Raw genomic sequence first — 27,545 nt, 5'->3', positions numbered from 1 at the left:
GGGCACAAAGCCCTCCTTCAGGGGTTCAGGGGAGAGCGGTCTCCGGGGATGGAGTTATCTACGACGTCCACGCTGGCCCAGGACTGTCCAGCAAAAACAGTGACCTGCCAAGGGAGAGAACCAAACAGACCTCCAGGCCTCTCAACACTCTGGGAGCTGTGCGAATTCAGCATTTATTGGCAACACACATGAAGTCTGCTGGCTGCAGAGAGAGGCGAGAAAACAAGTCATGGGCACGCGTTTAGAAACCAAAGGGTTCACGTGTTTCACACTAACACTTACTCCCGGGTTCTAGCCCACAAAGTGCAGCACGGCACAATCACAGCATTAAGCATTATTCAAGTAGAGTGCTAAGGAACTAGCTGATGGAGGGTAATTAATGACACCACCTCCTGCCTTCAGGGGAAAGAATCCCACAGAACTTGAACTTCAGGTTCAAGTTCCTGTGTCCGTTCACAGTAAAATAGGCTTGTCCACGTGGTGCTTCTGATCTTTATTCACGCAGCCCTCGTTAGGAATAAAGATCCACACGGACAGAGGCACAGACAGGGTCAGCTCTTACAGGGGGAAAGCTGCCCAGCTGGAGGAGGGAAGTCAGAGGTGTCCTTTCAAGGCCTTGGAGTCAGGAGGTAACTGCCGGGGAGTCCCTGCTGAGAACCCGGGGGAGCCAGGAGAGAAGCCCAGGCACCTAGGGCTGCCAACAGTGACAGGAAGGTCGGCACGGCCCCTGGGCATTCCTGGGGGAGCTAACTAGTAACTATTTCGGCTCGCCACCTTCTCCTGTTCCGTGCTGCCAGGCCAGAGGCCACAGACCACAACACACAGGACGGCTGTGGCTGCGCTCCAGGAAGATTCCACTGAGACCTGAATGCCCTACAGTTTCCAGGCGTCATGAAACACTGCTGCTGTGCGTTTCCCCCATCTTTTGAAAATACAAACACATTCTCAGTTCATGGGTTGTACAAAAGCAGCTGGCAGGTCACATCTGGTGAATGGTTTGCCAACCCTGGTCTAGTGGTCCTTTTCTATTTCATATATTTCATATATATCATCTATCCACATAATTACTGAAAACTAACAAAACATTCATTTAAAATGACTTTTAGATGGACGTGATGGCGCATGCCTGAGTCCTGGCTACTTGGGAGGCTGCGGCTGGAGGATCACTTGAGCTCTGAAGTTTGAGGCCAGCCTGGGCAACACAGTGAGACTTTATCTCAAAACAAACAAAACCCCAAAACCCACACACTTCTCTTTTATCCCGCAACCCGGAACCATTTTACTTAACAGTAAGTTATTTCTTTTTCAAAAAAAATTTTTTTTTCTTTTGGTGGTGCTGGGCACTGAACCCAGGGCCTCAAGCATGCTGATGCTGAGCTCTACCACTGAGTCAAAGTTCCCAGCACCCCAGCTATTTTTAAAAAATATTTTTAAATTGTAGGTGGACAAAATACCTTTATCTTATTTTTACAAGGTGCTGAGGATCAAACCCAGTGCCTGACACATGTTAGCCCAGGGCTCTACCTCTGAGCCACAACCCCAGCCCCACCCCAAACTATTAACTACAGAATTGATCATGGAGATTACAGTGAGTCTCTGGCCTCGATTTATGTATCTAGCAGGCCAAATATGCAAGAAAACTCAAAATTTCTCCCTGTTTACAGGGCTGAAAGTGTGTTTTAAGGTTTTCCTCTGGACATTTCAGCATTGGTATTCTACTTCTAAAAACAACACCAGGGCATTTGCTTTCTTATTAGGAAAAAGGATGGATGCACAGGAACCTTAAGCAATGAGGGCGTTCTATAAAACCACCAAACACTGTACAGCGAGGAGCAGAAATTAGCTGACAATGTGCTGGGCGCGCCTCTTGACAGGCCTGGGCAGTGTCACTAGAAGGCAGAGTTCTGATTCTCCTTTGGGGTTGGGCACATGGCAAGGACTACCCCAGCCAGGTGTGCAGCAGCTGCAGGACTGGAGGCATCCTGTGTGCGTGGGACTTTCTGCACTTGGTTACTCAGCTGCAGCTGCCTGTGCTCAGTGAAGGGTGCTGGGTGGAGCTCAGGAGCAGCTGCATCCAGCTCTGTTTTCATTCATGTCTCCCTGCTACTACCAGTGAACTGAGGGGCCTCTATGCATAAAGAGAAGGGGAGGAAGGAGCTGGAACGGCCAGGTTTCCCTTCAGAGTGAGCAACAACACTAGTCACAGGGAATTTGAGGGGTGGTTCGTATGCTGAACTGTAAATGGGGTTACTAGGTAAAAGGTGCCTGAAATCCTAGGTCTTACACCTCCTCCACACCGTGGACTGGCACCTTCTGTTCCTTTGAGATGACGGTGGTGAAGGTGCTTTTTCCCTTTGGAAGTGCAAGAGTGCATGGCACCAGGACAGATGGGCTGGGCTTGGGTGGGTGGGTGTGCCTCTCTGGGCCCAGTGCAGGGCAGCGCTGCTGCTCACAGGTGGCTCCGTGCTTACGCTGCACATTCCCTGTCTTGCAAGTCACTTCCGCTCAGGCCCAGGTGACCTGTGTGACGCCGACCTGGACTCAGGTGTGCTCCTGGGCAGGAGCAGGAGGGTGGCAAGGCTCCACTGCACGAGCTGCCTCCGCGGATCCTGCTCTCAGCGTGAGCTTGGGGAGCAACGTGAAGCTGAGGCAGGACCAGGGGCAAGGAAGGCTCCCGTGTACACACGGACCTGGGACAGACGCGCTCCTGCACCACACGGTGGAACAGGTGATTCCCGCTGCAGTCGAACGCTCTCAACGGTGACCCCCAGCCTCGGCCGCAGCCCCTCTGGACACACAGTACCTCCAGGGCTCAGCTGGCTGGGGAAGGGGATACTGGGCCCACCCACTGCTGATGGTACTTCGGGGCTCCGTGCAAGCACTTTGGGCTCACGCTGAGGGCCAGCCGTGCCCCCTGCCAGGCAGGGGTTGGCTATGTGGCCCCGAAGGGCGGATCTGTTGGGCACTGCTCCTTGCCCTCAGGTGGAGGGGTCACGTGGAGTCCTCCGGCTTGTTCTGCAGGCCCCGGCCTGGCTCTCTGGGGTCTGCAGCCACAGGTGGGCGGCTTGTGTTGGTCCCTCGTGAGGAGATGGCAGGGTGGGGTTGCCTCTGATTAAAGACCACGAAGACTGGCTGCGCGTGACAAGTCATGACTCTAATGACCGAGCTGCTCATGAAAGCAGGGCAGGTCCCGAGCGTGGGTGAGCCTCCTTTATGATCTCCACCAGCGAGGAGCTACAGGCCTCCGTAGCACACGTACTTGACTTCCAGGTACTCGTCAATGCCGTACTTGGAGCCCTCGCGCCCCAGGCCAGACTGCTTGACCCCACCGAAGGGGCACTCCACGGAGGAGATGAGCCCTTCGTTCACGCCCACCATGCCCACCTCCAGCTGCTCTGCCACTCTCCAGATCTGGGCAGGGTCCTGAGAGTAAAAGTAGCCTGTGGCGGGAGGAAAGGACACAGGTGACCCGTGGAGCGTCCGTCAGAGACACGACCGAAGCTGAGGCTCACTGACCACTGTTTGCCCGAGTCTTACCGCTCCCTGGCAAACCCCAGTGGGTCCCGTGCCCTCCTCATCTTGGCACCAGAAATCCCCTTTTGCTTCTGTTCCCTGCTGGCCGGGCTCTCTCTCTGCTCCTCGCCATCCCGCACACCGGCCAGGTGGCCACACACTCCCTGCCACACCCCCTCCCCTCCTCGTCGTCCATGCAACACGGCTCCGTCCTCGGTGGATGGTCAGCTCTCTCCATGGGGGCTGAACCGGCACCTCTTAGGCCCGTCACTAACCGTGTCTCCGAACTCCCCACCAAGTCCTCCTGCCCTTTCTTACTCTGCTCCTGATCTCCCGGGTTCCCTCTGCCGGCTCTCTCCCCCACAAACCGCACAGTGATCTTGCCCCTCGTTCTCGACCTCGTACGGGGTGAGGCTTCCCCCACCTTCATCCCACCGGGAGGGAAGAGAGAGGATGGAACGCGCTCCGGAAGCCCAGGGCAGACGCCTCGCTCCAGTTACCGTGGAGCTGACCTGGGTGCAGCGTGGCCAGGAGACCACAGAGGCCTATTCTTCCTCCCATTACAAGGGGCATCCGCAGCGCCACAGCTCGGCCTCACTGTGGACGCCAACACTGACTTTCCCGGGGTTACAGGGACATGCTGTGGCACCCGGCCATGTCTAGACTGAGCAGCAGCCGTCCACGAGGCCAGCTGCAGACACTCTCGCTCCTTCCTCTGCCGAGGAAGGACACTTCTGCCGAGGCCCAGGGTCAGAGGCCACCTAGTCGTGCGGGCTTTAGGCGTGGGGCCAAATGAAGAGAGAGCGCTTGGCGTTTCTGGGCATCGTGCCTCTGAGAACCCGAGACTTCGGAGGTGGGTGTGACCTCCACCCTCAACGCCTGCACTGGTGTCCTCTGCACTGCTCCCCAGCTCCAATCACGGCTCCCATGTGGGCCACGGGGGACAGAGAGCCGTGAGCAGCACAAAGCCACCCTCGCCACTTGGAAAACACACACACCCTGCTGCAGTGTCCCTCTCGAAGCCCACGGTGGTGTCTAAGACAGTGTGGCATTTGCTGGAGCCCAGGAATGACAGGGCAGACCAGGCAGACACCTACCTGCCAGCCCGACCTCGGTGGCGTTGGCAATGGCGACGGCCTCCTCCTCCGTGTCGAACCTGCCGGAGGGAAAGCCGGTCAGCAGCAAGCTCTAGGGGGAGGATGAAGAACCCCGATCAGGGCAAGGGGTCCGAGTTCCGCAAAGGGACCCCAGGGCTCAGAGCGGCAGCAATCGCCGAGGCCACTCGGCGTTCACGGCCAGCACCCTCCAGTGGACCCTCGTCTCTTCTAGGAGAAAAGGAAACAGCGGAGGCAGGGAGTACCACCAGACAGCGTCCCACGGAAAGGGAGTCCTGGCCTGGGGGCTCCCCAGAGGGGTGACCACCACGCTGCGCAGAAGCAGGCCCAATAGGGCAGAAAGCCCCCTTCAGAGACCCAGGCCAGGTTCCCAGGGGGCTCTGCCACCCGTTACCACTGAGCTGGCCGTGGGGCTGTGCCCAGCGTCGCTCCTCTCTGATGACCGTGTCAGGGCCCCCGTGGGCTCTCCCAGCGCCACCATTTTATTTCGGAACAAGATTGGAGTGGCAATTTTCTGTCACTCCAGAATTGCTACTGCCACAGTTTCTAAGCATCCCGATTCTAATTTTAGAAGCCTGTCAGCGGGGCGGGCCGCAGTCTCTGCAGGGCTGGTGGCTGACCCAGAAGAGTTAACCTGGGGGCGGGCAGCGGGGGTGCTGGGAGGAGGCGGCACAGCCTGCGTTTGTAGCCAAGGCATCCTTCCGGCTTCCTGAGAAAGCGTCCAGTCCTCATTCTAGGGCAAACGCTGTCATTAAAACAAAGAAGTGACCCTTTTCTCCAACAGTGGAGAAACTTCATGAGCAAGATGGCAACAGGCTGGCAGAGGGGAGAGAAGACAGACCCCGGGCCCTGGACAAGACGGCACAGCCAGGGGAGCGCGGCTGAGGGCCAAAGCTGGAAGTGCCCGAGGAGGGACAGAAACCAGGGCTCACAAAACGCCTCCACAGCGGCTCAGGGCACGGCTCCAGGCACAGCTCCGGGGGAACATGGCCTGGGGAGCGGGCGTGGGCTGCACCTCCCCCACTCCTGTGACTGTGAGCTGGTCCCATCTGCAGGCCTGGCTCTGGGTTCGCGCTAGGTACCAAGGGGCAGCAGGGACCGAGCCAGTGCCCAGCCCAGCTGGCACACCAGCCAGTGCAAAATAGGCAGAGGCCAGCAGGCTCCTTTCCCTGGTCCATTAGAGGCAATTGCAAAATAGCCCTGGGGGGACGCGAGGGGCAGGGGTGTCGGCTCGGGATTTAACACAAGACGTCCTCCCCCTCCCTGGGGTGCGAGGCTTTGCCCTCCAAGCCTGAGCACACACAGAGGTTGAGCTTTGACCACAGCCCAAGCAAGGGGCCAGAGATGAGCTCACAGGGAGTCACGAGACATCAGAGGAAGGGAAGACCCCACAGGACAGCAGGTGACAACGTCAGAAAAGGACAAACCTACAGCAGGTGAGAGAGCGCGAAGCGGGAGGAGCCGGGGTGGGGAGAGGGCTGGCGGGGTGGGGAGAGGGCTGGCGAGGTGGGGACCGGGGGGCACCAGCTGGAAGAGCCGGGGTGCCCCTGAACCCCCGGCCTGCGGAGGGAGGGGCCTCGAGGGCGGCAGCAGGGCTGGTGCAGAGTAGGAGTGAAGTGAGCCGGGGCGTGTGGGTCACAGGGTCAGGGCAGGAAGGACAAGGCAGGGAGAAACAGCACTGAACAGACCCCTTAGATACCAAAGAAAGGCATCAGAAGGCAGCCCGAAGAAGCCCTGGGCACCAACCAGAGTCACTGCAGCACCCGTGAGGGCATCCACAAACCACTATTTACTCGTCAACAGGAGATGAAAGATCCCGGGAGGTCACTTGACTGTCCATTCCCTACAGACTGCCATGGAAGAGCCCTCAGAGGACATTCTCCATTAAGAAGAGGAGGAAGGCCGGGCAGTGGTGCACTCCTGTAATCCCCGCAGCTCAGGAGGCTGAGGCAGGAGGATCACAAATTTGAGGTCAGCCTCAGCAATTTAGCAAGGCCCTAAGCAACTTAGTTAGACCATGTTTCAAAATAAAAAATAAAAAGGGCTGGGACATAGCTCAGGAGTAAAGCACCCCTGGGTTAAATCTCCAGTACCAACAGCGACGGAAAGAAGAGGAGGAGGAGGAGGAGGAGGAGGAGGACGTTCAGCAGAAAGCAAGAAGCAGGTAAATTCTGTTTCCTAAGTTTAAACGTTGAAGCCTGTGCGTCAGTCTGCTCTGTGCAGCTCTGGCCCCCCCCGGCCCCCAGACTAGCTGGGCCATCTCTCCCAGGTTGCAGTTCCCCTTCCCTCCCGGGGCCTCCTGCGGGCTGGGTCTTACTTGATAACGGGTGCCAGAGGCCCGAACGTCTCTTCGTGAGTGCAGAGCATGTCCTTGGTGACACTGCTGAGCAGCGTGGGCTCGAAGAAGTTCTTTCCGAACTGGTGTCGCTTCCCGCCCATCACCACGGTGGCCCCTTTGGAAACGGCATCGCTCACGTGCTTCTCCACCTGTGTGACGGGAAAGAGGACGCTTGGGCGGCTGCTGGAGGTCACCTTCCAAATGACACCACCTCCTAGAACGTCTGAGCCCCAGAGAGCAGCGACCGGTTCCCCTCACCTTCACAGGGGCCAAGCAGGACCGCCCGGGCCCTCGGGACCGCTCTGCAGAGCAATGGCGCAGGCCTCCCCCGCTGCCCGCCCCTGCCACCTGCCCCCGCACCTGGGACGCACTCCCCCCGCTGCAGTCTCCTGGGTTGGGCTCTCCTGCACTCTGCGCAGTCCAGTCTGGGTGCCCCTTCATTTTGTCTGGCACATTCTAAGTGCAGTCACGTCCCTCAGGGCAGACTGCGTGACGTTACAAGTGCCAAGGGGCCGTCTTGTGCCGGGAGGGGTGGGGTGCGATGACCAGAGAAGGGCCCCGGTGTGTCCACCTGCTCCACCCTCCCTCCTGTACCCCACTCCACTCTAGAAGGCCGCATCCCAAACGCGCCTCTGGGTCCCTCCATCTGCCCCGTGTGGCGGACTCAGCCTGCTGCCCGCAGAGGTCCCTCAGAGCCTCTGCCGCCTTGGAGTCCTCCCCAGCCCAGGTTCAGAAGAGATCCCAAAGGCCTGGGCCGTCCTGCAGCGCCCTCGCAGTGTGCCCATTACCCGCAGGGCCTGCTCCAGGATCGGAGCTGGGAAACAACTCTGCTCACCAACCCAGCCCCACGCCTCTCCCCCACGCCTCTCCCCCACGCCTCTCCCCCACGCCTCTCCCCCACGCCTCTCCCCCACGCCTCTCCCCCACGCCTCTCCCCCACGCCTCTCCCCCACGCCTCTCCCCCACGCCTCTCCCCCACGCCTCTCCCCCACGCCTCTCCCCCACGCCTCTCCCCCACGCCTCTCCCCCACGCCTCTCCCCCACGCCTCTCCCCCACGCCTCTCCCCCACGCCTCTCCCCCACGCCTCTCCCCCACGCCTCTCCCCCACGCCTCTCCCCCACGCCTCTCCCCCACGCCTCTCCCCCACGCCTCTCCCCCACGCCTCTCCCCCACGCCTCTCCCCCACGCCTCTCCCCCACCGGCCCTTTCCTGCCCTTTTCTGAAATGTCACGGAAAAGTCTTTTCCTCGGGATCTACTCCTTAAGGGTCTGTGAGGATCTGTCGCCAAAGCCAGCCCGACACACTGTTTCCCTTTATTCTTGTTTATTGTTTGTGGTGCTGGTGGTGGAACCCAGGGCCTCCTGCATGCTGGGCGGGGCTCTATCACAGAGCTCCATCCTGGCCCCGCAGATTGTTTCTGAACAGGCCCTTTCTACCCAGCCTCCTTCCACTGAGATGGAAATCCTGCGACAGATTCTGGGAGGTCCAGTGCACAGCACCGTCCAGGGCCACAGCGCCACACTCACTGGAAAGTCCCCGTGCAGGACACTGTCCAGGGCCACAGCGCCACACTCACTGGGGGAAAAATCACTCCCAAGCCGGCTCCCAGAGGGCCGACTCAGCACCACCTGAGGCACTGAGACCCAGTGCTGGGCTGGGCGCAGCTCGGCGGAGCACTTCCCAGCACGTTCCAGTCCCTGGGTTCCACCCCAGCACTAGCAGAACCAAGCTAAACCCAAAACCAGGCCCTGGGTAGACACATGAAGGTCGGGGGGCAGGCAGCTCCAGTGGTAAAGGGCACAGCAGCGGGTGAGAGTCACCACTTTTAGGATTCGAAGGAGGATAAACTGCACTCACTAGACCAGCAGCAACCCGTGCGTGTCCTAGGAGCCAAAGTCACCTCCGAGTCACAGGTGGTCCTGCCTGGAGCCACCCACGGCAACACTGGACACTGGCCAGATGCCGTCCACCTCTTTGCGCCCCGGCTGCTTTGCTCAAGGGCGCTTCTGGAAGGGCATTTCATCATCCAGGAAACTGACCCCCTGTGGCGGAAAGCTCAGGCCAGCCGGGAGGACCCTCCGGGGATCTCACAGGACCCCATCGTCACAGCCACAGAAGCGAGCGCCGGGGATGCGCCAGCCGTGGGACCGCGGGCTCCCACCTCACTCAGGCGACTTGCTCAGCGACTTGCTCAGCCAGGCTCTGGATTTGAAAGCGAAGTCACTCCACAGACGAAGGTGGACTCACCTTTTCTACTGCCTTCTCGTTAATCAGCGGGCCTTGGGTGGTCCCCGCCTCAAATCCGTTGCCCACACGCAGGTTCCTCTTCATCGCCTCCGCAAACTTTTTGACAAAGGAGTCGTGGATCCCGCTTTGCACCAAGAATCGGTTGGAGCAAACACAGGTCTAGATGGAAGAGGAAACCGGCCCAGGGTCAGCTGGACAGCAGTCAGTCCAACCAGGAACCTCGCTGCAGCTGCCTGCCGCCTCCTGTGGGAACACTTCCCAGGGCCCACCTCCCAGGGCGCTCGGGCCCAGAGACAAGCGCAGGCCACTGGAGGCTGGGCAGGTGGCACTCTGTGTCTGCAGAGGGAACCGGCCGGACGCTGAACGCATCAGCACTGACATGTGAAGGGGAGGTAAGCTCAAGGCCACAGCAGGGTGCAGGCTGTGCACAGGGAGCGGCAAACAGCACCCATTCTCACACGGGACCTTCTGCAACCCTGACTCTGTTTCTGGAGAAACATTTAAAAATGCTTATTGGTGATGCAGATGTTCAGATATATATGTGTGTGATTTATTTACTTTAAATGCTGGCATCTGAGCTCAGCTGGCACACTGTGCCACATCCCCAGTGCTGTTCATTTTTCGAGACAGTGTCTTGCTCAGTGGCCAAGGCTGGCCTTCACTTGGGATCCTCTTCCCTTAGCCTCCTGAGTCACTAGGATTACAGGTGTGTGCCCCTGCACCAGGTTTACTGATGATACTTTTTAAGGCCAAATGCTTAAGAGTACTTGTTAAGAAGCCAGACTCCATGCAACCACATGGATAGAAGCTGGGGACCGGGTAGGACCACTGGCTCAGTGACCCTTCAGTTACCCAGTCTTTTAACAGTTTGTTTCTTCTTTTCTTGAAATATTTTTAGTTGCAGGTGGACACAATATCCTTGTTTTTGTTTATTTATTTTAATGTGGCACTGAGGATGGAACCCAGTGCCTCACACATGCTAGGCAAGTGCTCTACCACTGAGCCACAGCCACCACCCCCAGTTTTAGTTTCTCATCTGGAAAATGCAAGACCTACATCGGATGACTTGAAAGGTCCCTGCCAGATCTGAGATTCCAGGGCTGCCTGTCAGATGTGAGCTCGGCCTCCACTCTCCCAAGACATGTCCAGGCACAGTCCAGCCCTTTGCCCCTGCGTCCTGCATCTGGTGCCTCTGATGCCCCATCTCAGGAAGAATGAGGCCCAGGCAGGTCTTTGGAGGCAGCAGGGCTGTGAGTTTCTCCAGGTTTTGTCCTGACGTTTTTCTATCTTCTTTCTCTTAAGACTAAGGGACTATCTGGGTGCGCTGGGGCATACCTACACTCCCAGCCACTAGGGAGGCTGAGGCAGGAGGACATGAGTTCAAGGCCAGCCTCAGCAACTTAGTGAGGCCCTGAGCAACTTAGGGAGACCCTGTCTCAAAATAGAAAATAAAAATAATAAAAAGGAATGGGGCTGTGGCTCAGTGTTTGAGCACCCCTGGGTTCAATTTCCAGTACCCAAAAAAAAGGACTTTGGGCCTCAGACCTTGGCTGTTCAAGGCTGCTTCGCCTCTGAGCTGCCTGCATCCGTTAAGTGCAGAAGGCCCTCACTGGACGGAAACCTAGGAAAGCGCTCAGGCTGGAAGGGCAGAGAGAGGAGGACAAGGGCCATCAGGTCCAGGGAGCTCTTGAAGCTACAGCCTGCCTCCCTTCCCTTTGGACTCGCCTGGCGCGGTCCCTAGGAAGAAGGTGCCTCCTAAATGTCGCCCGAATAATCAAGTGAGAATGAGCGGTGTGGGATCCGGGAGGGGGAGGCAGCAGAGGGGACACACACATCCGCTCCCTCAAACCCCGGGCAACGCCCCGGGACTCACCTGTCCCGCGTTCCTGAATTTGGACGCCAGCGCCCCGTCCACGGCCTGGTCCACGTTGGCGCTGTCGAAGACGATGAACGGGGCAAGGCCGCCCAGCTCCATGGAGACCCTCTTCACAGAGTCTGCGGCATAGTGCAGCAGCACCTGCGGGCGGGGGAGAGCGTGGTGAGCGCCAGTCAGCTGCCAGGCGCTCAGCCTCCGTCTGCAAAGCCACCCAGCCAAGAAGAAAAGAGGGTGCACGCAGCGCGCTGGAAAGACGATCGCACAGGAGAGGGAGAAATGAGGGTGTGCCTGACGGGGGCCCGGGAAGACAAGGGCAGCTCTATAAATAAGCACTTGTAGAGCGGAGGAGGGGTCGGGGACCAGGTAGCGCCAGGCTCTCAAAGTCCAGTGCTACCGTCTCTCTGTCTGAGCCACACAGCTGCGGCTGCATCTTAAAATCCGGAACACAGGAACGGGGTAATAAAACCACCCAGAATGCCACAACTTAAGGATTAACACTGGAAAGAGTATTCCAAATCCAGACGCACGCATACATACTTTTTTAACACAGAAAGAATATGGTGAAAAAGAAATAGTTTTCCAACCTGCTTTATCTTCCCCATGAACCTAGGGAACTTCTTAACATGTTCATAACTCTGTACATCTTGCCCCTTTAATGTAGTATCTGCTTATGCAACTCTTCTCATGTCAGCATGCCTGTTTCTAGAACATTCCTTTAGATGGCTGCCTAGTATTCCCCTGTATGGTTGTACCATAGCATATTTATCCACCCCCATCTGCTGGACATCCAGGTTATTTCCAATTCCTTGCTACTTAAAAGCACTGTGACTAATCCCTCAGGATAAATTTGTAGACCTGTCAGCTCAATACACGAGTGTAAGGCTTTTGGTAGACATAACGATTAGACTCAATATCCAGTAAGAGATTTCAAGGGCTGAGAAGCTGCTCAGGATGTTTACATTCTTTATGGGGAGACGTAGGTCTTGGTCCAGTCAAAGCTGAGAAAGAGAAATGCTTGAGACAGTTCAGGGGCACGGGTGGTGCTCACAGGCCCAGGCTGCTCTCAGGACACAGCCCCCTGTGACGTGCACGCGGAGGCCGCAGGTTTTTACAGGGCCCTGGGTAGAAATTCAGAAGGTGTGGCAGCTGCACCTGCCCTGGTTCTGCTCTGTGCCATTCTAGCCATCAGACGTGCCACCCAGGAGCTGCCATCCAACAAGCAGCACGAGTTGACAGATCAAACAGACTTCCTCAGTGGACCAAGTTCCCTTTTGAATTCTTAAGAAATGCTGAATCTGCGCCAGTGTGATGAGGATCCTCACTGCGGGGTCACCATTGGGCCTCCATGTCGTCTCCACCAGCCCTAGGCACAGGCCCTTCCCGTGGTGCCTGTCCCCCACATCGCTTGCTCTGAGTTCTGACAGCATCTTCTCCCCACTCGGCCTCGGCCTCCCGGAGCATGGCTGCCTGCTCTGGCCGGACACAGCCCCCAGGACTGCCCCAACCCCTGCCCCTCCTAGTGAGTCCTCGTGGCGCGGTTCCCACTGCCGACCTCCTCAGGAGGGATGTGACGGGTCCGGCTCCCTTCTATGCCTGGGTCACCTCACCGGCCAGCCGGGAAGTCCATTTCCCTCAATGACTGCTCCTGGTTCCTTCTCTGTGTGGGAGAGGCCAGGTGCTGAGTGCTGTCCCTCAGCAGGGCCAGGGGAGGCAGCTGTCTGAGAAGGAGGTGGGAGAGCACAGGCTTGTCCAGCAGAGGTCACCCTGTGCCCCAGTGGACAGCGAGACTGCACCCGAGGACCAGGGGTTAGTGCTGACGGTCTGTGAGGTCACTTCAGGGAGGCACTAGACTGCAGATCGGGGCTGGACCACTGGGTAACACCCATCCCCATCTTGTTTTGGCCATATTGTCACTTTCCCCTGCGTCACTTGAGGTAGATGGCTGTGTTGGGAGAAGAGACGCAGAGCCGGGCTTGGCGGGACCCTGGTTGGAGGCTTCCTGGGGTCCGGACAGGTGACGACGTGGCTGAGTAACTGGAGAAGCCCCCAGGGGTGGGTGCTGCTGCCCAGCTCCTGGGTCTCGGCTGGAACCTCAGAGGTTGGCAGCCCTTCGTCCCCGGCTCTCCGGCCACCTCATAGTGACATCTGCAGGCAGTTTATGGACCTGAAATTCCTGTTTTGATAGGAATGATGGAATTCCAAGATGCCACCCCTGAGTGTGAGTCTATGGGGTGACAAGTGGCTTATGTTGGGAATTCTACACCATCGCATTATTCACCCCTGCTCCTCGTGCTTTCTAAAAGTGACCAGTTTCATAAAAACTCTCAGCTTAGGTTTGCATCATTTTTACGTGTTTATGTGCGTGTTTATGGCACATCTCGCAGGAGTGCATGCACATTCATGCACATGTGAACTGGGAGAGCGGAGCACACTGTCTGGAAACACCACCAAAAACAACTTTGGTTCTGCCCTGACATTTTTCTCTTTCGAAAACACATAAAAGGATAAATAGAAATGTACTCAGAGGCACACACGTGGTGTCTTGAGGAAAGACCTTTTCAACACTTAGGGGAAAAAAATAAACTGTTTAAAGATCTTTCCACGTCTGAAAGTTCCCTTGGGCTGCGCACACCTTTGTTCAGCTCTAAGACACCCATTTCAGCATTAGTCCTGTGCTTCTGGAATCGCCAGTCCAGACTGTGAAAGAAACAAGCACTGAGGATTGGAGAGCACACACAGGAGAGCCTGCAGCCGCTTGGCGAGCAGGAGTCGGGGAAGTGACGGGAAGCTTGCTGTCCAGCTCCTTAGCTGCTGAGGACCTGGAGCCCAGGAGCACCCCAACAGGGAGGACCATGCAACGATGGCCAGGAGCCTCTGGGGGGCGCTCAGACACGACGTTATTGGAGCTAGGACTGTCTACACACAGTGCTCAGGGAAGCTGCTGTTTTACGCTATGTAAAGAAAACGCTAGAAGGAACTTTCTTTCTTTGGGACTTGAATCGCATACCTTTCCTGTAGCTGTGGACCCTGTGAAGGAGATCTTGGACACCAGCGGGTCAGTACAGAGTGCTTTCCCCACCTCCTTGGCCTTGGACCTAGAGCAAGGGACCACGTTGTACACGCCGGGCGGGATCCCGGCCTCGTTCGCAAGCTGCAGAGAAACAGAGACACATGGCCACAAATCATCAAACTGGGAAAAGAGAAAGAAACAGATGTTTAATCAAGGTACTGTGAAAACCCAAGCTGATCCTTGGGACATAAAAAAACATATTTGGGGGGATCACGTGTAACTTGCTGGTAGAGCACGTGCTTAAGATGAGTGAGGCCCTGGTTCCATCTCGGCCCCCACAATTATATATATTTGGAACTAAAATAAGACTCAGAGTGCTAAAGCGATGCCAGTGTTAATGTGCTGCCAAATGTCATTAAGATAAAATCTCCTAGGGAACGAGTTTCAATGCCACCTTCTGTTTAACAACCTTGGACTTCTTTCCCAGGAGAGAAAAGTCAGAGGAGAGTCCAGTAGACATCTTTGGCCTGCAGAGCCGAGGACAGGAGCGTGAAGGGGCCCCTGCACACAGCAGGCAGGAGCGTGGACGGGCACAGCCCTGACAGTGTGGGTGCAGGCAGTGCAACTCTCCCGGCCCAGAGGGGCCTAGGGAGACGGGACATCCAAATGCCACGTGGTGACCAGGACAGGATCCCAGAACAAGAAAAGAGCACGAGGTGAAAACTAAGAAAATCTGAAAACATTAATGACGTGTCAGTATTGGCTCATTAACCGTGATGGCCGCACACACGATGCTCATGTCAGAAGTGGGGGCTGGGGTTTGTGGCTCAGTGAGACAGCACCCCTGGGTCCCATCCCCACTAACAACAAGAGACAGAAAGAGAAAGCATGTGCATTTCTAAATGTGAGACATGCCTACATTTTAGTGCCCGTCTAATGAAAATGATGGAGAAATGTCATTTTTAGGGTGGCCCAAAGAACACATGGTCTGAATGTACAAGGGAATCCCCACCTAGTTTTTTTTGGAAAAAGAGTATCTGACTTGACTTCCAGAGGACTAGAACAGCACGCAGTGGGAGACACAGGCAGAGAAGGAGGCTGCAGACTGCTCGGCCTGCCCCCTTTGGACTCTGTCCGCACAGCTCAGAGGCTCACCTGGGCCAGGGCCAGGGCAGAGAAGGGCGTGTCTTCCGCAGGTTTCACCACCACGGTGCACCCAGCTGCCAGGGCGGCCCCCACCTTCCGGGTGATCATGGCGCTGGGGAAATTCCACTGGGATCAAAAGAGCAGAGCACACATTGAGAGCTGCCTGGACAGTCCAGGGGAAGGCAGGGCAGGAAGTCAGTCAACAACCCCCTTGCACAACTGAGTAGTGAACCTGTTCTCCAGCTGCCCAGGTGACCTCAGAACACCTGGCCCGCCAACCTGAGGGACCCGGGAAGGAAAGGGTCATAAAGATAGGGAGCAGATTTAGAATATGACACAGTACAACTCTCTGGACCAGTGACTTCTGCAGAGGGCCAGTAAGGTTCTTAGACGGTGTGGGATCTAGTTTCCTTCCCAACTGCCCAGTTCTGCAGTTGCATCAGGAAAGTCACCAAAGAGAAGATGTTCACAAATGGACATGGTGTGTCCCCATAAAACTTTATTAAAAACACAAGCAGTAGGCTGGATCTGTCCTGAGGTCCTTGGCAGAAGATATTAGGGTTGGTGATATTGAAAATGGCGTATGATTTATGACTTCCTTCTGCATACATTTTGTAGACTCTAGAGACATCTGCATATCTAGATAGCTACGACACCTATGATCTACGTCTTCATATCTATAAAGCCATTTCACTCTGACAAACAAACATAGACTTAGTCTACGTCGGTTATTGTTCTAAGCACTTCAAAACTATAATCCAATCCTTATCGCATCTCGATGAGGTCAGAGTTACTGCTGTCCTCATTTACAGGTTTGGGGAAACTGAGGCAATGGTCCTGGAACTTGCCCATGGTCACATGACTGGTAATCAGTAACCGTCACATCAAAGTCCCAGCAGGAAGGAGGATCCCACCTGTGCTGAGCAGGAAGGGACAGTGGCCTCCTGACCCGTGGCAGGTGCTGGAGAGAAGGCCTGAGACAGTGGGATGGGAGGGCTGCTATGCAGGCAGCACATGGCGGTCCCAACCAGGCACACGCTGAGCCGTACTTCGCAGCCTCTGCCCTCCAACCCTGCCCTGAGCCTGCCGGTAAGTGCACAGATGCTCTGCTACTGTGAGAACCCCAAGTTAAACAAAAATTTTCCAACAAAGGCACGTGAAAAAGTGCGGATGTCTGTAATCCCATCAGCCTGGGAGGCTGGGGCAGGAGGATTGCAAGTTCAAAGCCAGCCTCAGCAATGGCGAGGTGCTAAGCAACTCAGTGAGACTCTGTCTCTAAATAAAATACAAAACGGGGCTGGGGACATGGGCAAGTGGTGGAGAGCCCCTGAGTTCAATCCCCAGTAATGTACCCCCCCACCCCCAAAGAAAAAAGCAAACAAAATGCTGACTCCCAGATCTCTTCAGAGGCGCCAGGCCAGGCCAGAGGAAGCCCTCCTGCTGAGTCACAAAGCCCGGGTCCTCCAGGTCCTGCAGGCCGTCCCCCTCCCACTCCTGTCACCACAGCTGGCCTATCACAGAGGGCCCCACTCCTCCACACCCCACAGAGGAACCAGGAAACCAAACAGGAGGCGCTCACCTGGCAGGAGGAAGAACACGACTGCCCACCCCACCCGCCCACCCCACCTGCCCGCCTGCGGCTCGGCCTCCCGCTCACCGGGGTGATGACCGCAGCCACTCCCAGGGGCTGCTTGAGCACCAGGGCCCGCCTGCCCTTGGCGCTGGGGTAGATGACGTCCCCGTAGATGCGGCGGGCTTCCTCCGAAAACCACTCCAGGAAGAGGGCCGAGTACAGGACTTCTGCCTCCGCCTCCTTCAGCGGCTTCCCCTAGACGGTCACAAGGGTCACAAGAGGACACCTCAGGCCTCCTGATAAACAGTGCCGGGCGGCGTTCCTGAATCCTTCATGGTGGCAGGGGGAGAAGCCCCCAGGACAACCCACAGAGTCGCTGGGAAACCCCTGACGGGTGAGTCCAGAGAGCAGAGTGGCCCCGGCCACCAGGGCGTGCGCGGTCCCCACGTGCCTACAAGTTGGGATGAACGGGCACTGCAGCGCCTCCTAAGGTTCCCTCCTTCCAAGATCTGCTCAGTGGGAACCCAGGGTGAAATCGTTCTTCACAGCGAGGGAGGAACTACTGTGCACTTAGAAATACACAAAACCTAGGACACAGCAAAGCCGTCACTTAGGGAAGACCTGGGGGAGTGCAAAAGGAGTATTCCCGTAGCTCCCGACAAAATCGATTTCTGCAGATCAGCAAAGAGTGAACTAGAACATTCAAATTTTGTTTTATTGATGTGACCGCCAGGCCCAGGGACTTGGCCTCTGCTCAGCAGACAAGGAGTCAAGTGCTCTCCGGCCCCAGAGCAGCACTGGGGGAAGAGAAGCTCCCAAAGGCCGAGTCTGAACTTTCCGGGCAGTCTGTCCGGGTGGCGTGGCGGGACCTGTACTTACGCTTTCCGCTGTGATCAGCTTGGCCAGGTCGCCCTTGTTCTGCATCATTAAGTCGTACCATTTCCGAAGCAGTGAGCTCCTCTCCTGAAACAGAGCAAGGCAGAGGGGATGAAATGTCACCTGCAAGACAGAGACCTCCTGAAGCACCAGCAGGGCGGGAGGGCCGGTGTCCGGGGCCAGTGTCGCTGGGCTGCGGGCTGCGGGGTGCATGGAGTGTGGACAGCTGTGAGTGTCCAGAAGAGAGGAGGGTTTGACTTGGTGACGGTCAAGAAAGCTGGCCCTCACCAATGCACCTGGGCCACATTCAACACCAAGGACCAGACAGAGCAAGAAGGGGAAGGAAAGGCCAACTCGCTGTCTCTGGGACCTCATGTCCGCCCTGGGGCAGGCGTGCCCCATTCTCAGGCCTGTAGACTGGAACTTCACCCCGGCACCCCTGGGCCTCCACCTCACGGGGTCAGTTCTCATGGTAACTCTCTTCCTATGGATCCCTGTTTAGGTCCTGTTGGCTGTTTCTCTGGAGAGCCCTACACTTGGGGAGACATATATGGACCTTCTTTGATAGGGTATGACACAGATCAGTATTAAGTTGTACCTAAGGTACTCGGAGCCATAGATCACAAAAGTCTCGTGGAGACAGCTAGCACTGTTGATGGGAAACAAGACCAACTTTACCACATGAGGGGACATCTCCTACTTTTAAAAGTTATCATTATGTTTTTAGCTGGGGCCAGGTGTCCAGCTACTTGACAGGTTGAGGTGGGAGGGCTGCTGGAGCTTGGGAGTCTCAGACCAGCCAGTCTGGGCGACCCCATCTTAGGGGGAAAAAGTCAAATTGTAGTAAAAGACACAAAACCCTGGAGAAGAGGCCAAAGCTGCGTTAGTGGGGTAATTACATCTTATCCGCGATGCGTGAAGCACCAGTGAAGAATCTGTGACCACAGGCCTCGTGCCCCGGGTTACTCTGGGAGAGAGAGGGATGAAATACTAAAACCTCCAAGGCCTGGCTCAGAAGTAGACTGAATATCTGAGTAAACAAACTGCTGTGAATAGACCTGAGGCCGAGTCCCAAAAGAAGACAAGGACAGAAAAGCGAGGGACCCGTAAGGAGAGGGGCTTCTGCAGACTGAACACATGGGCCTGTGCAGGCAGGAGCCAGCTGAAGGTGGTGTGCAGAGCCCTGGGCATGCCGCGAATAACTGTGCCCAAAACAGGGGTGGTGGAGTCACCTTAGAGACCTTAGAGACTTTTCTGGTCTCATGAGAGGTTCAAGGTAAAATGAGGTCATCCAGTATGACTGATGTCCTTACAGAAAGAAGTCTGGATACAGGTACAGAAACACACCTACGAGGATGATGTGAAGAGATACTAGGAAAGGGCCACCTACAGGCCCGGCAGAGAGGCCTGGAACAGTCCCTCCCTCGCAGCCCACAACCCTTTGGACTCAGCCAACACTTTGATCTCAGACTTCCTGCCTCCAGACCAGAGATCTAAGTGTCTGTTGCTTAAGCTTCCCAGTTGACAGCCTTTTGTTACAGCAGCTGTAGAAAACTAATACACACGCGTCTCGATCTATAATTGTGCTTTCTACACATAAACCCAGTGGAAGTGGAAAGAGCCACAAAGTGTGCTGAAGAGTACCGTGTCTGCTGGGGAATGTGACTCACTGTGCTGCCCAGCATCATCAGAGACAGTGTCCCACTGCATACGGCTACCTGGGAGAAGATCACAACTCGGAATCCCAAGTTCAGTGTCCACTGGATGCACATCACTCACACACCAGTGAGAAGTTGAATAATCCCGGCTTAAACCATCCTGATTTGGAGACCGTTTGTACAATCAGAGCCAGGGGCCGTGTGGATGTGCAAGACTCAGGGTTCCTGAGAGGTGGAATGATGGACAGGCACATGGGGCCCCAACTCCAGCTCCCCACTGGGAGGAAGTGAGGATGGTGCACTGTGGCTTCTCTCAGCCATCTCCTCACCCACAACACGAATCAGTCTACTGCAGGGGCCACCAAAAGGACCAAATCCAACACAGGCACAGCACCGAGAACAGTACTTGGCTGTGGTGGGGCACAGTGATGGCCTTCAAAGATGTCCATGCCCCAGTCCCTGGAACCATGACTGTTTCCTAACACGACTAATGGGGCTTTGCAGACGTGATCAAGGACCCTGAAGTGGGGAGACTATCCTGGACCATCCGGGTGGACTCACTGCAGTCAGGAGAACCATGAGAGGCAGGAGGGTCAGTGTCAATGTCGGAGAGCGCTATGTGGCAATGGATGCAGAGGCTGGAGGGATGAAGGTCATGGATCAAGGTGCACTGGCCACTTCTAGATGTTGGAAAAGGCAGGGAAATGGATTGTCCCTTGGAACTTCCAGGAGGAACAAAGCCCTCCCCAGCATTTTGGACCTCTAACTTCCAAAACTGTATGAGGGAATGGGGACATAGCTCAGTTAGAGTGCTTGCCTTGCATGCACAAGGCCCAGCACCACATGCACACACACACACACACAAAAAAAAAAAAAAAAAAAAAACCTGCATGAGAATAAATTTGTATCGTTTCAAGCTTCTGAATTTATGGAAATTTTTTAGGAAGCCGTAGGAAATCAATGCATTATCCTACAAGCCCTCCAGTAACTACCAGTTCAAGAAGGGGGGATGCACCCAGGCCTGGATCAAGGAGAACAGACCCAGGAAGAAAGGCCTCAGAGGCTAGGAGGGGAATCACTGCTGTCCCCTATGGCTTCTGCTGCTCACCTCCCACCACCAGGGCCCTCAGGGAACCGACACCACCCTCTTAGCACCACGTTGACGCTACCAGTGTCAGCCAGAGGCCCTGGCACTGGCCCTGAGGCCGCCACACCACCAGCAGGACTGAAGGAGCTCCCTGCACCTGGCACTGTGACAGTAGAGCCCTTGTGAGACCCAGATGATGCGAGAGGGCACAGGAGGTGGACCTGACCCGACCGAGAACACACGCGATGCACACACGTGTGCCTTCCACACATGCATGAGCCCAGGGCTTGTGTTCAACTCCAGCTGACACGTCCAGCCGCCTGGGTACAGCCTCACTCGCGAGTCCTAGGGATCTCCCAGGCGACGCGCATCTCACACTGGACTATCTCAGCCGGAGGTTACTCCATCCTCCCAGTCGCTCAGGTCCAAAGTCCTGGGTCCAGCACTGCCTTCTCTCTCTTATATCCCATAATATGCTGCTGGAAAACACAGCTGACGCTGCCTTCAAAATACATCCTCGATGGCCCCACTTGTCACCACTCCCCACTCTGTCTAGTTCTGTCACCATCTGCACCTAAACCACACCAACAGGTGGTTGGTCCCCCAGTCGTCCACATGCTGGAGGCTGGGTCCTCGGTGTGGTGACCTTAGAGGGTGGGCCCTAGAGAAGGTCCCCAGGTCACCGAGGCGTGCCCTTAGAAGGGATCAAAGCCCTTCTCCTAGGAGCTTGGGTAAGTTCTGGAAAGGGAGAGTGGTTAGAGTGAGCCTGACGGCCAGCTCTCTCTGGCTTCCTGTCCGGACCTGTGACCAGTTGCTCCTGCACCTGCTCCCACTAGGACACTGCCATTTGCCATCAGTCCCTCACCAGAGGCCAAGTCCATGGGGGCTGCCTCGTCTTGGACTTTTAGCCTCCAAAACCGGTAAATAAACCTCTTTTCTTTATGAAATCTGCCTGACTCTGAATTTCATTATTAAGGCAGAACCTGCCAGCACACCTCCTAACAGGTGTCCACTTCCTCTGCTGTCCTCCTTCAGTCCCACAGCGGGAGCGCCTTCCAAAATCTGAATCGGGTCATATCTCTACTTAAAACCCTGCCATGGCCCCCGCCTCACCCAGAGTAAAACTAAAGTCCTGAGAATGGGCCCTGCGTCCCCAACCACCAGGGCCCTCCTCTGGTTCTCTTTCCCCACCTCTTAACCTTGTCCAGTCCTGACTGGCCAAAGTGCCTCCTTCTGTTCTGCCAACAGGACAGACAGGTTCCTGACTTGCTCCTTTTTTTGTTCTTTGGGTCTCACACCTAAGTGAGGTCCACCTTGATGTTACAGGCTGAAAGGGTCTGCTCCCAATCATTATGTTGAACTCCTAATCATAAGGTGCCTGCATATGGAGATAAGGTCTTTAAAGAGGTGATTACATTTAACATGGGGTTACTAGGTGGGCCCTAATTCAGTAGGGCTGGTGTTCTTATTAGAATGCCATCACACAAAGAGACGCGACCTGCAAGCCAGGGAGCAAGATCCCACAAGAAACCAAGCCGGTTGCCCCCTTTGACCTTGGACTTTCAGCCTCCAGAACTGTGAGAAAACCTCTGTCTCCCAGTGCTCCAGAGTGCTGTAAGGCAGCCTAAGCGACTGCTTCATCCGACCACACTACACCAAGACTGGTCCTGGGGTAGCGCGCGGTGCTCTGCCTCCCCTACTGGACAGTGAGCTCCCAGAGACTTGAGAGCAGAGGCCTTCTCCACCGCCCGCCACAGCGCCTGGCACTGATGCTCCAAACTTCTCTCTTGTTTGTGTCCTTTCTTGTTGCTCTTTCTGCAGTGTGTATCTCAGGAAATTGAGGGAGACGGAGAGGTCGCGGCTGTTTTCGCTTTTGAGCACAGCCCGGTACTCGGCGCCGGTCCTGGGCCAGCGCTCGCCCCCTGCACCCGACGCACTCTCACCTTGACCGAGACCTCCTTCCAGCTGCAGAAAGCCTCGTGGGCGGCGTGCACCGCGGCGCGGGCCTCAGGCACCCCGCAGTCGGCCACCATGCCCAGCGTGGCGCCACTGGCTGGGTCGTACACGGGGAAGGTGGCGGCGGCCGGGAGCCAGCGGCCGCCCACGAAGCTTTCGGTGCGAAGCAGCGCTGCAGAGAGGCCCCCCGGGCCGCCGGCGTAGCTGCGGAGCTGGGCCCGGCCTGGCGCCGAGCAGCCGGCGCGGGGGCGGAGGAGGCAGCCTAGAGGCGCCCGCGCGAGGCTCGGGCCCCAGCAGCTCCGCAGCCGAAAGCTGGTCGCCATGGCCCAGGCTGCAGCGGCGACAGTAGCAGGAACAGGCAAGCGCGCGCGCGCACAGGAGCGCAGGGTCGCGGGAAGCGGGCGGAGCGAGCGGGCGGCGGGGACGCGCGGGCTGCGGAGCACCCGGCGGCCGGGGCCGAGGCTAGAGCAGCGCGTTCTCCACCCCGTGGCTGCGGACGCAGCGCCCGAGGCCGAACCTGGCCCGGTCGCCCGAGGCCGAACCTGGCCCGGTCGCCGCGGGGCTTGGCTCCCTGCGCGTCTTCCACCCGGAAGGTTGGGCCGGGGCGGGAAAGGACCGCTGTCACCTCTCCCGAATGCGGTGTTCATTTGTATGTAAATACTAGCTCCCGGCTGCGGCGGGAGAAACCCCCGCACCCTCTCCCTGTCCCGGGTCCCGGTCTCCTCGGTCCTGGTGCAGCCAGAGATAGACAAGCAGGAAGGCCAGGGTCGGACCGGAGAACCGAGGGATTGACGTGTTAACTCCTTCAGAGCCCTTCCTCCACCCTGGTCCCGACCACCTGCCCCTGCTCCCACCAGTTGCTAAGGCCACCTGCCCCAGGGACTGTCCCTCCCTACAGGGAGTTGTAAATTACGCCCCCTCCGGCCCAGATCACTCCATCTAGGCCTCTCCAGCCCAGGGCTTCCCACCTTTTGGCCATCCCACTGAGCATCTCCTGGGCCTAGAAAGAGAGAGAAAAGGGGAAGAGAGCAGAGAACAAAGGAAGCCAGACTGCCTTCACTTCTTGGGATTCCAGGATACCGGCTATGGCCCCCTTCTCCCGGGAGGGGAGGGAGAAGCCTATGTTACCCGCTTTTTAAAAATACATATATTTTTTAGTTGTAGATGGGCACAATACTTTTATTTAGTATTTTTTATGTGATGCTGGAGATCACACCCAGTGCCTCACGCATCCCTAGGCAAGCGCTCCACCACTGAGCCGCAACTCCAGCCCTATGTTACCCCTTTTTAAGTAAACCCTGCTTTATATGCCTGCCTGGACATGCTTCTCTAATATTATACTTCAACATCTGAGGAAGCAGAACTAGTCAGTGGTAACTGGCATATCACTGGGACCTGTGTTTGGTTCCTAGGTGAGCTGGTGTGGGTCTCAGCCGCGAGGTCATCGTCTGGTTTTTCCCGTCAGGGCAACTCCAGGATAGGATCTGGGGGATGGTTCTCCAAGGGGCTCAGTGCTGCTCAGCGTTCAGTTGCTTGGATGCTTTTCTGGCTGTGTCTAGGCACATTCATTGGAAGGTCGATGCTCCTGATAGACAAACATCCCCTTTGGATACAGACTTGGATCCAAACTCAGAATCTATCCTCAAGGAGCTGCCTTACCTTGGACTAATTAAGCAATGTCTGTCCTCTTGTTTGGAATGCAACAATGCCTACCCTACACCTTTGTTAGGAAATGACCTGTAATGCTAGTACAGTTGCTACATTAAATTCAGTAGTATTTAAGTCATATTAGCTGTCCTAGGTAAAACTGGGCCACCAACTAGTATACCGAACCATTTGACAAAAGGAAATCAACCTAGCCCGGCCCAATGGAGTACACTGGTAATCCCAGTGACTCAAGAGGCTGAAGCAGGAGGGTTACAAATTTAAGGCCAGCCTCAGCAATTTAATGAGACCCTGTCTCAAAATAAAAAATAAAAAGGGTTGGAGATGTATCTCAGTGGTGAAATGCCCCTGGGTTCAGTCCCCAGTACCAAATAAATACATAAATAATTTAAAAAAGGGAATCCACCAAGGTTGTAAGGATTGAGTATATCAGTCATCTGTAGACAGCAGTCTTTCTCCTTTCAGAAATTAGACTTGGACCTAAGACTCAGAAGCGGCAAGAAGGCTTAAACCTTAATGAGGATAAAAGTAGAAATACAAGTCTATACTCAGAATAGGTGAGTACAGTTGAAGCCCGACTCTGTGCATTGATTTTAAGGTCGCTAGGGTCATCATGCCTCCCGTGCTCACTACTACTGAGTTGCCGGGGTCTTGCTGGCTTTTCCGGAGCAGGTGAACTCTTCACCTATTTCTAGGATATTATATTCTTGTTTGCAAAATGCGAGACAGTACTTTGATTATTGACTTTGTGCTGCATCAGAGCCACTCAGTTTCGTGCCAGGCACATCTGGAAGAAATTATAACAGCCTAGTGAAATCGTGGGCGTGCGGGTTCACCATTTCTCTGCATTTCATTGAAGGAATTGGGGAGTGGTAGCCTCCAGCAGCTCTTTCGGGTCTGGGGAGCTGGTAGTTCACAGGTTCTGCCTGCAGAGGGCGCACTGCAGAGAGTCAGTTTCCCCTGGGGAAATCATTCCCTTTCAGGGCTCAAGTCAACTGAAGGCCAGAGGAAGTCCATTGGTCAGTTGTGAGTCTCCCATTCAAAATCAGTCTGCTTGTTTGTTTTATGGGTTTTATTTTCTAAATTTATTTATTTATTTTAATTAAGTAAATATGACAGCAGAATGCTGTTTGATTCATTGTATACAATTGCAGCACATCTTGGGTTTTATTTTTGTTTTGTTTGGGTACTGGGGATTGAAGCAGGGGCATTCTGTCACAGAGTTACATCCCCAGCTCTTTTAAAAATTTTATTTTGAGACAGGGTCTAAATTGCTCAGGCTGACCTGCAACTTGCCATCCTGCTGCAGGGATTACAGGGGTGCGCCACCTCCCCTGGCTCTGCGTATCTTGTTAAGGCTCTGTTTCTAACAAGCTGGCTCCCCTTCCCCACTCCTTTACCACTAGGCACAGTAGGTATGACACCTTGTGCCCATAATATTTTTAAGGCATACCGAATGTTTAATTCACTTTAAAATCTGAAGGAGATAAATGAACTTGGGTGGAATATTAATACATTAATCGTTATACCAATAAAACATATATTTTTTCCATTTATTTATAAAGGAAGGGACCCACAAAGGCCACAGTGCCCACGGCCTGGGAGACTCACAGTGTGGCCCTCCGCTGATCCCCTACTGTTCGCTGTTCGGTGCCCTCCACAAGCCCCATTCAGAGCGGGGCCAGTTTCCTCCTGGCTTATTTCTAGGAGCCCTGGTGCCTCTGGCGCCTGGCTGAGTGTGATTGCCAGGGTCAACAGCACCCGGCTCCTTCAAAAATGTAACCCAATTTTACTGTATGATCATATCTAAATTGTTATACAAATATTATGCTGAATATCTACCTGTGAAATACTTTTTTCTTGATTTAAAAAAAGTTCAAGAGATGGGTTGGGGTGTAGCTCAGTGATAAAGCACTTGCCCTGCAAGCATGAGGCCCGGGTTCCACTCCCAGCACTGCACACAGCAACAACAGAATCCACAAGGGAGATGTTTCAGGCTCCATCCCAACCACTGTCCATACATGTATTTACTCATGGGATCTTCACCACAACCCACGAGTGGTCCTAGTATTACCTCCATGGAAGATGAGGGAATGGAGGCTCAGAGAGTGTTGCTAACTTGCACAGGACACCCAGGGAGAAAGAAGGTAGCAAAGTGGGATCCAGATGGAACCCGTGTCCACTACCTACTCCTCAGTATTAACACACACTCAAGCACACACATTTGGTTAATTATATGTAAAATTTGGCATCACAAATTAATGATCTGAGAGCTTATATAGAAATTAAATTTATGTATTTAAAAAATTTAGAGACCACTGAGATGGTGCATGCTCTGTAATCCCAACTGTTTAGAAGGCTGAGGCAGGAGGATTACAAGTTCAAGACCAGCCTCAGCAACTTAGCCAGGTGCAGGGCAGCTAGACCCCATCTCAAAATAAAAAATAAGAAGTAGCTCGGAGGTAGGGCACCACCCACCCCCACACCCCTGTCGTAAATAAATAAATAAATAAATGAAAAGGGTTGTGTTCCATGATAAAGTGCTCCCTGGGTCCAGTCCCTCAGTACCCAACAAAACAACTACAACAACAACAAAAGCGGGGGGCAGGATGTGGAGTAGGAAGACAAATATTTCTTATGTTCTTGTCCTTGTCACACATACTTGTCATTTGTCATATAGTTTCCTTAATTCTGCAAGTTATGTTTTAACTTTCTCTTAACATTACAGCGTTGGTGTTTTCTACAAGAGAATACAAACTTCATGAAAACTCAAGCACCATTGACACTCAGGGCCCACTTCCCAGCCCGGTGCAGTGGCACACACCTGGGGTCCCAGCTACTGGGGAGGCTGAGGCAGAGGAGGCCAGCCTGGGTAATTAGAGAGACCCTCGCTCGAAAAGTGAAAACTAATAAAAGGGCTGGTTGGCTCAGAGGTGGGGCGCCCGCCTGGCTGGAGCACCCACGCTCCCAGCCGTGGCGTGCCCTGAGCGAGTGGCCCCTCTGTTTCAGTGCTCCTATTAATCAAGCCGTTCCTTAAATCCATATGGTGTGTAATGGGAAGCTTGGGATTAGCATCTCTTTGGTTTCTGCTCTGGTGCCTTCAGGATGGCTCAGTCTCCTCTGCTTAGATTTGCTGCCTGAGCAGGTCACTTCCTTCCTGCTGCTCTCTGCAGCCACCCACTGTTACCATGATTGGTCTCCACTGGATGCTGAGCTTACCAAAGTCCCATAGGCTGCAGGAGGCGGGCAGGGAGTGTGTGTGTGTGTGTGTGGGGGGGGGGGGGCCCAAGGCTTCTGTGGTGGTAGGCTTTGGAATCCACACACAGCCTGTGGATGTGGGAGGCGGGGGGGCGGGGGGCCGGGGGAGGAGGACACTAGCTGGCTTCTCAGCTCCAGCTGATTGTCTCAGCACACCTGTGTCAGTTCAGGAAGCCAGTTATTTTGCAGAGTGCTAGAAATTATATTTGTCTGTTGTTATGCTCGA

At 55.2% G+C, this 27,545-nt stretch overlaps 1 protein-coding gene and 1 long non-coding RNA gene across 2 annotated transcripts; one reads left to right on the top strand and one right to left on the bottom strand.

The window, feature by feature from the left end:
- Window positions 1–150: 150 nt before the first annotated feature.
- Aldh5a1 (aldehyde dehydrogenase 5 family member A1) lies at window positions 151–22,910 on the bottom strand. The gene is made up of 10 exons (XM_005337086.5): window positions 22,384–22,910; window positions 17,699–17,782; window positions 16,904–17,074; window positions 15,256–15,372; window positions 14,098–14,241; window positions 11,088–11,231; window positions 9,215–9,373; window positions 6,946–7,115; window positions 4,611–4,669; window positions 151–3,440 (listed from the first exon to the last, which is right to left on the bottom strand). The coding sequence occupies exons 1-10, from the start codon at window positions 22,717–22,719 to the stop codon at window positions 3,235–3,237; spliced, it is 1,590 nt and encodes a 529-aa protein (XP_005337143.3). The 5' UTR covers window positions 22,720–22,910; the 3' UTR covers window positions 151–3,234.
- On the top strand, window positions 22,618–27,103 carry LOC120888931 (uncharacterized). Its single transcript, XR_013425491.1, has 3 exons — window positions 22,618–22,754; window positions 24,527–24,618; window positions 25,627–27,103. It is a non-coding gene; the product is annotated as an uncharacterized LOC120888931 (long non-coding RNA).
- The last annotated feature ends 442 nt before the right edge of the window (window positions 27,104–27,545 follow it).

The sequence above is a fragment of the Ictidomys tridecemlineatus genome, chromosome 8, assembly GCF_052094955.1.
Source record: "Ictidomys tridecemlineatus isolate mIctTri1 chromosome 8, mIctTri1.hap1, whole genome shotgun sequence".
Taxonomy (NCBI): Eukaryota; Metazoa; Chordata; class Mammalia; order Rodentia; family Sciuridae; genus Ictidomys; species Ictidomys tridecemlineatus.
Note: the sequence above shows the minus strand (reverse complement) of the source record. Positions and strands in the feature narration are given on the sequence as shown.

Coding starts and splice junctions, on each gene's coding strand:
- Aldh5a1 (XM_005337086.5), bottom strand. CDS start 22,719: ATGGCGACCAGCTTTCGGCTGCGGAGCTGCTGGGGCCCGAGCCTCGCG. Junction 17,783..22,383: donor GGAAGGAGGTCTCGGTCAAG/GTGAGAGTGCGT, acceptor GCTCTGTTTCAG/GAGAGGAGCTCACTGCTTCG. Junction 17,075..17,698: donor AGCTGATCACAGCGGAAAGC/GTAAGTACAGGT, acceptor GTGACCGTCTAG/GGGAAGCCGCTGAAGGAGGC.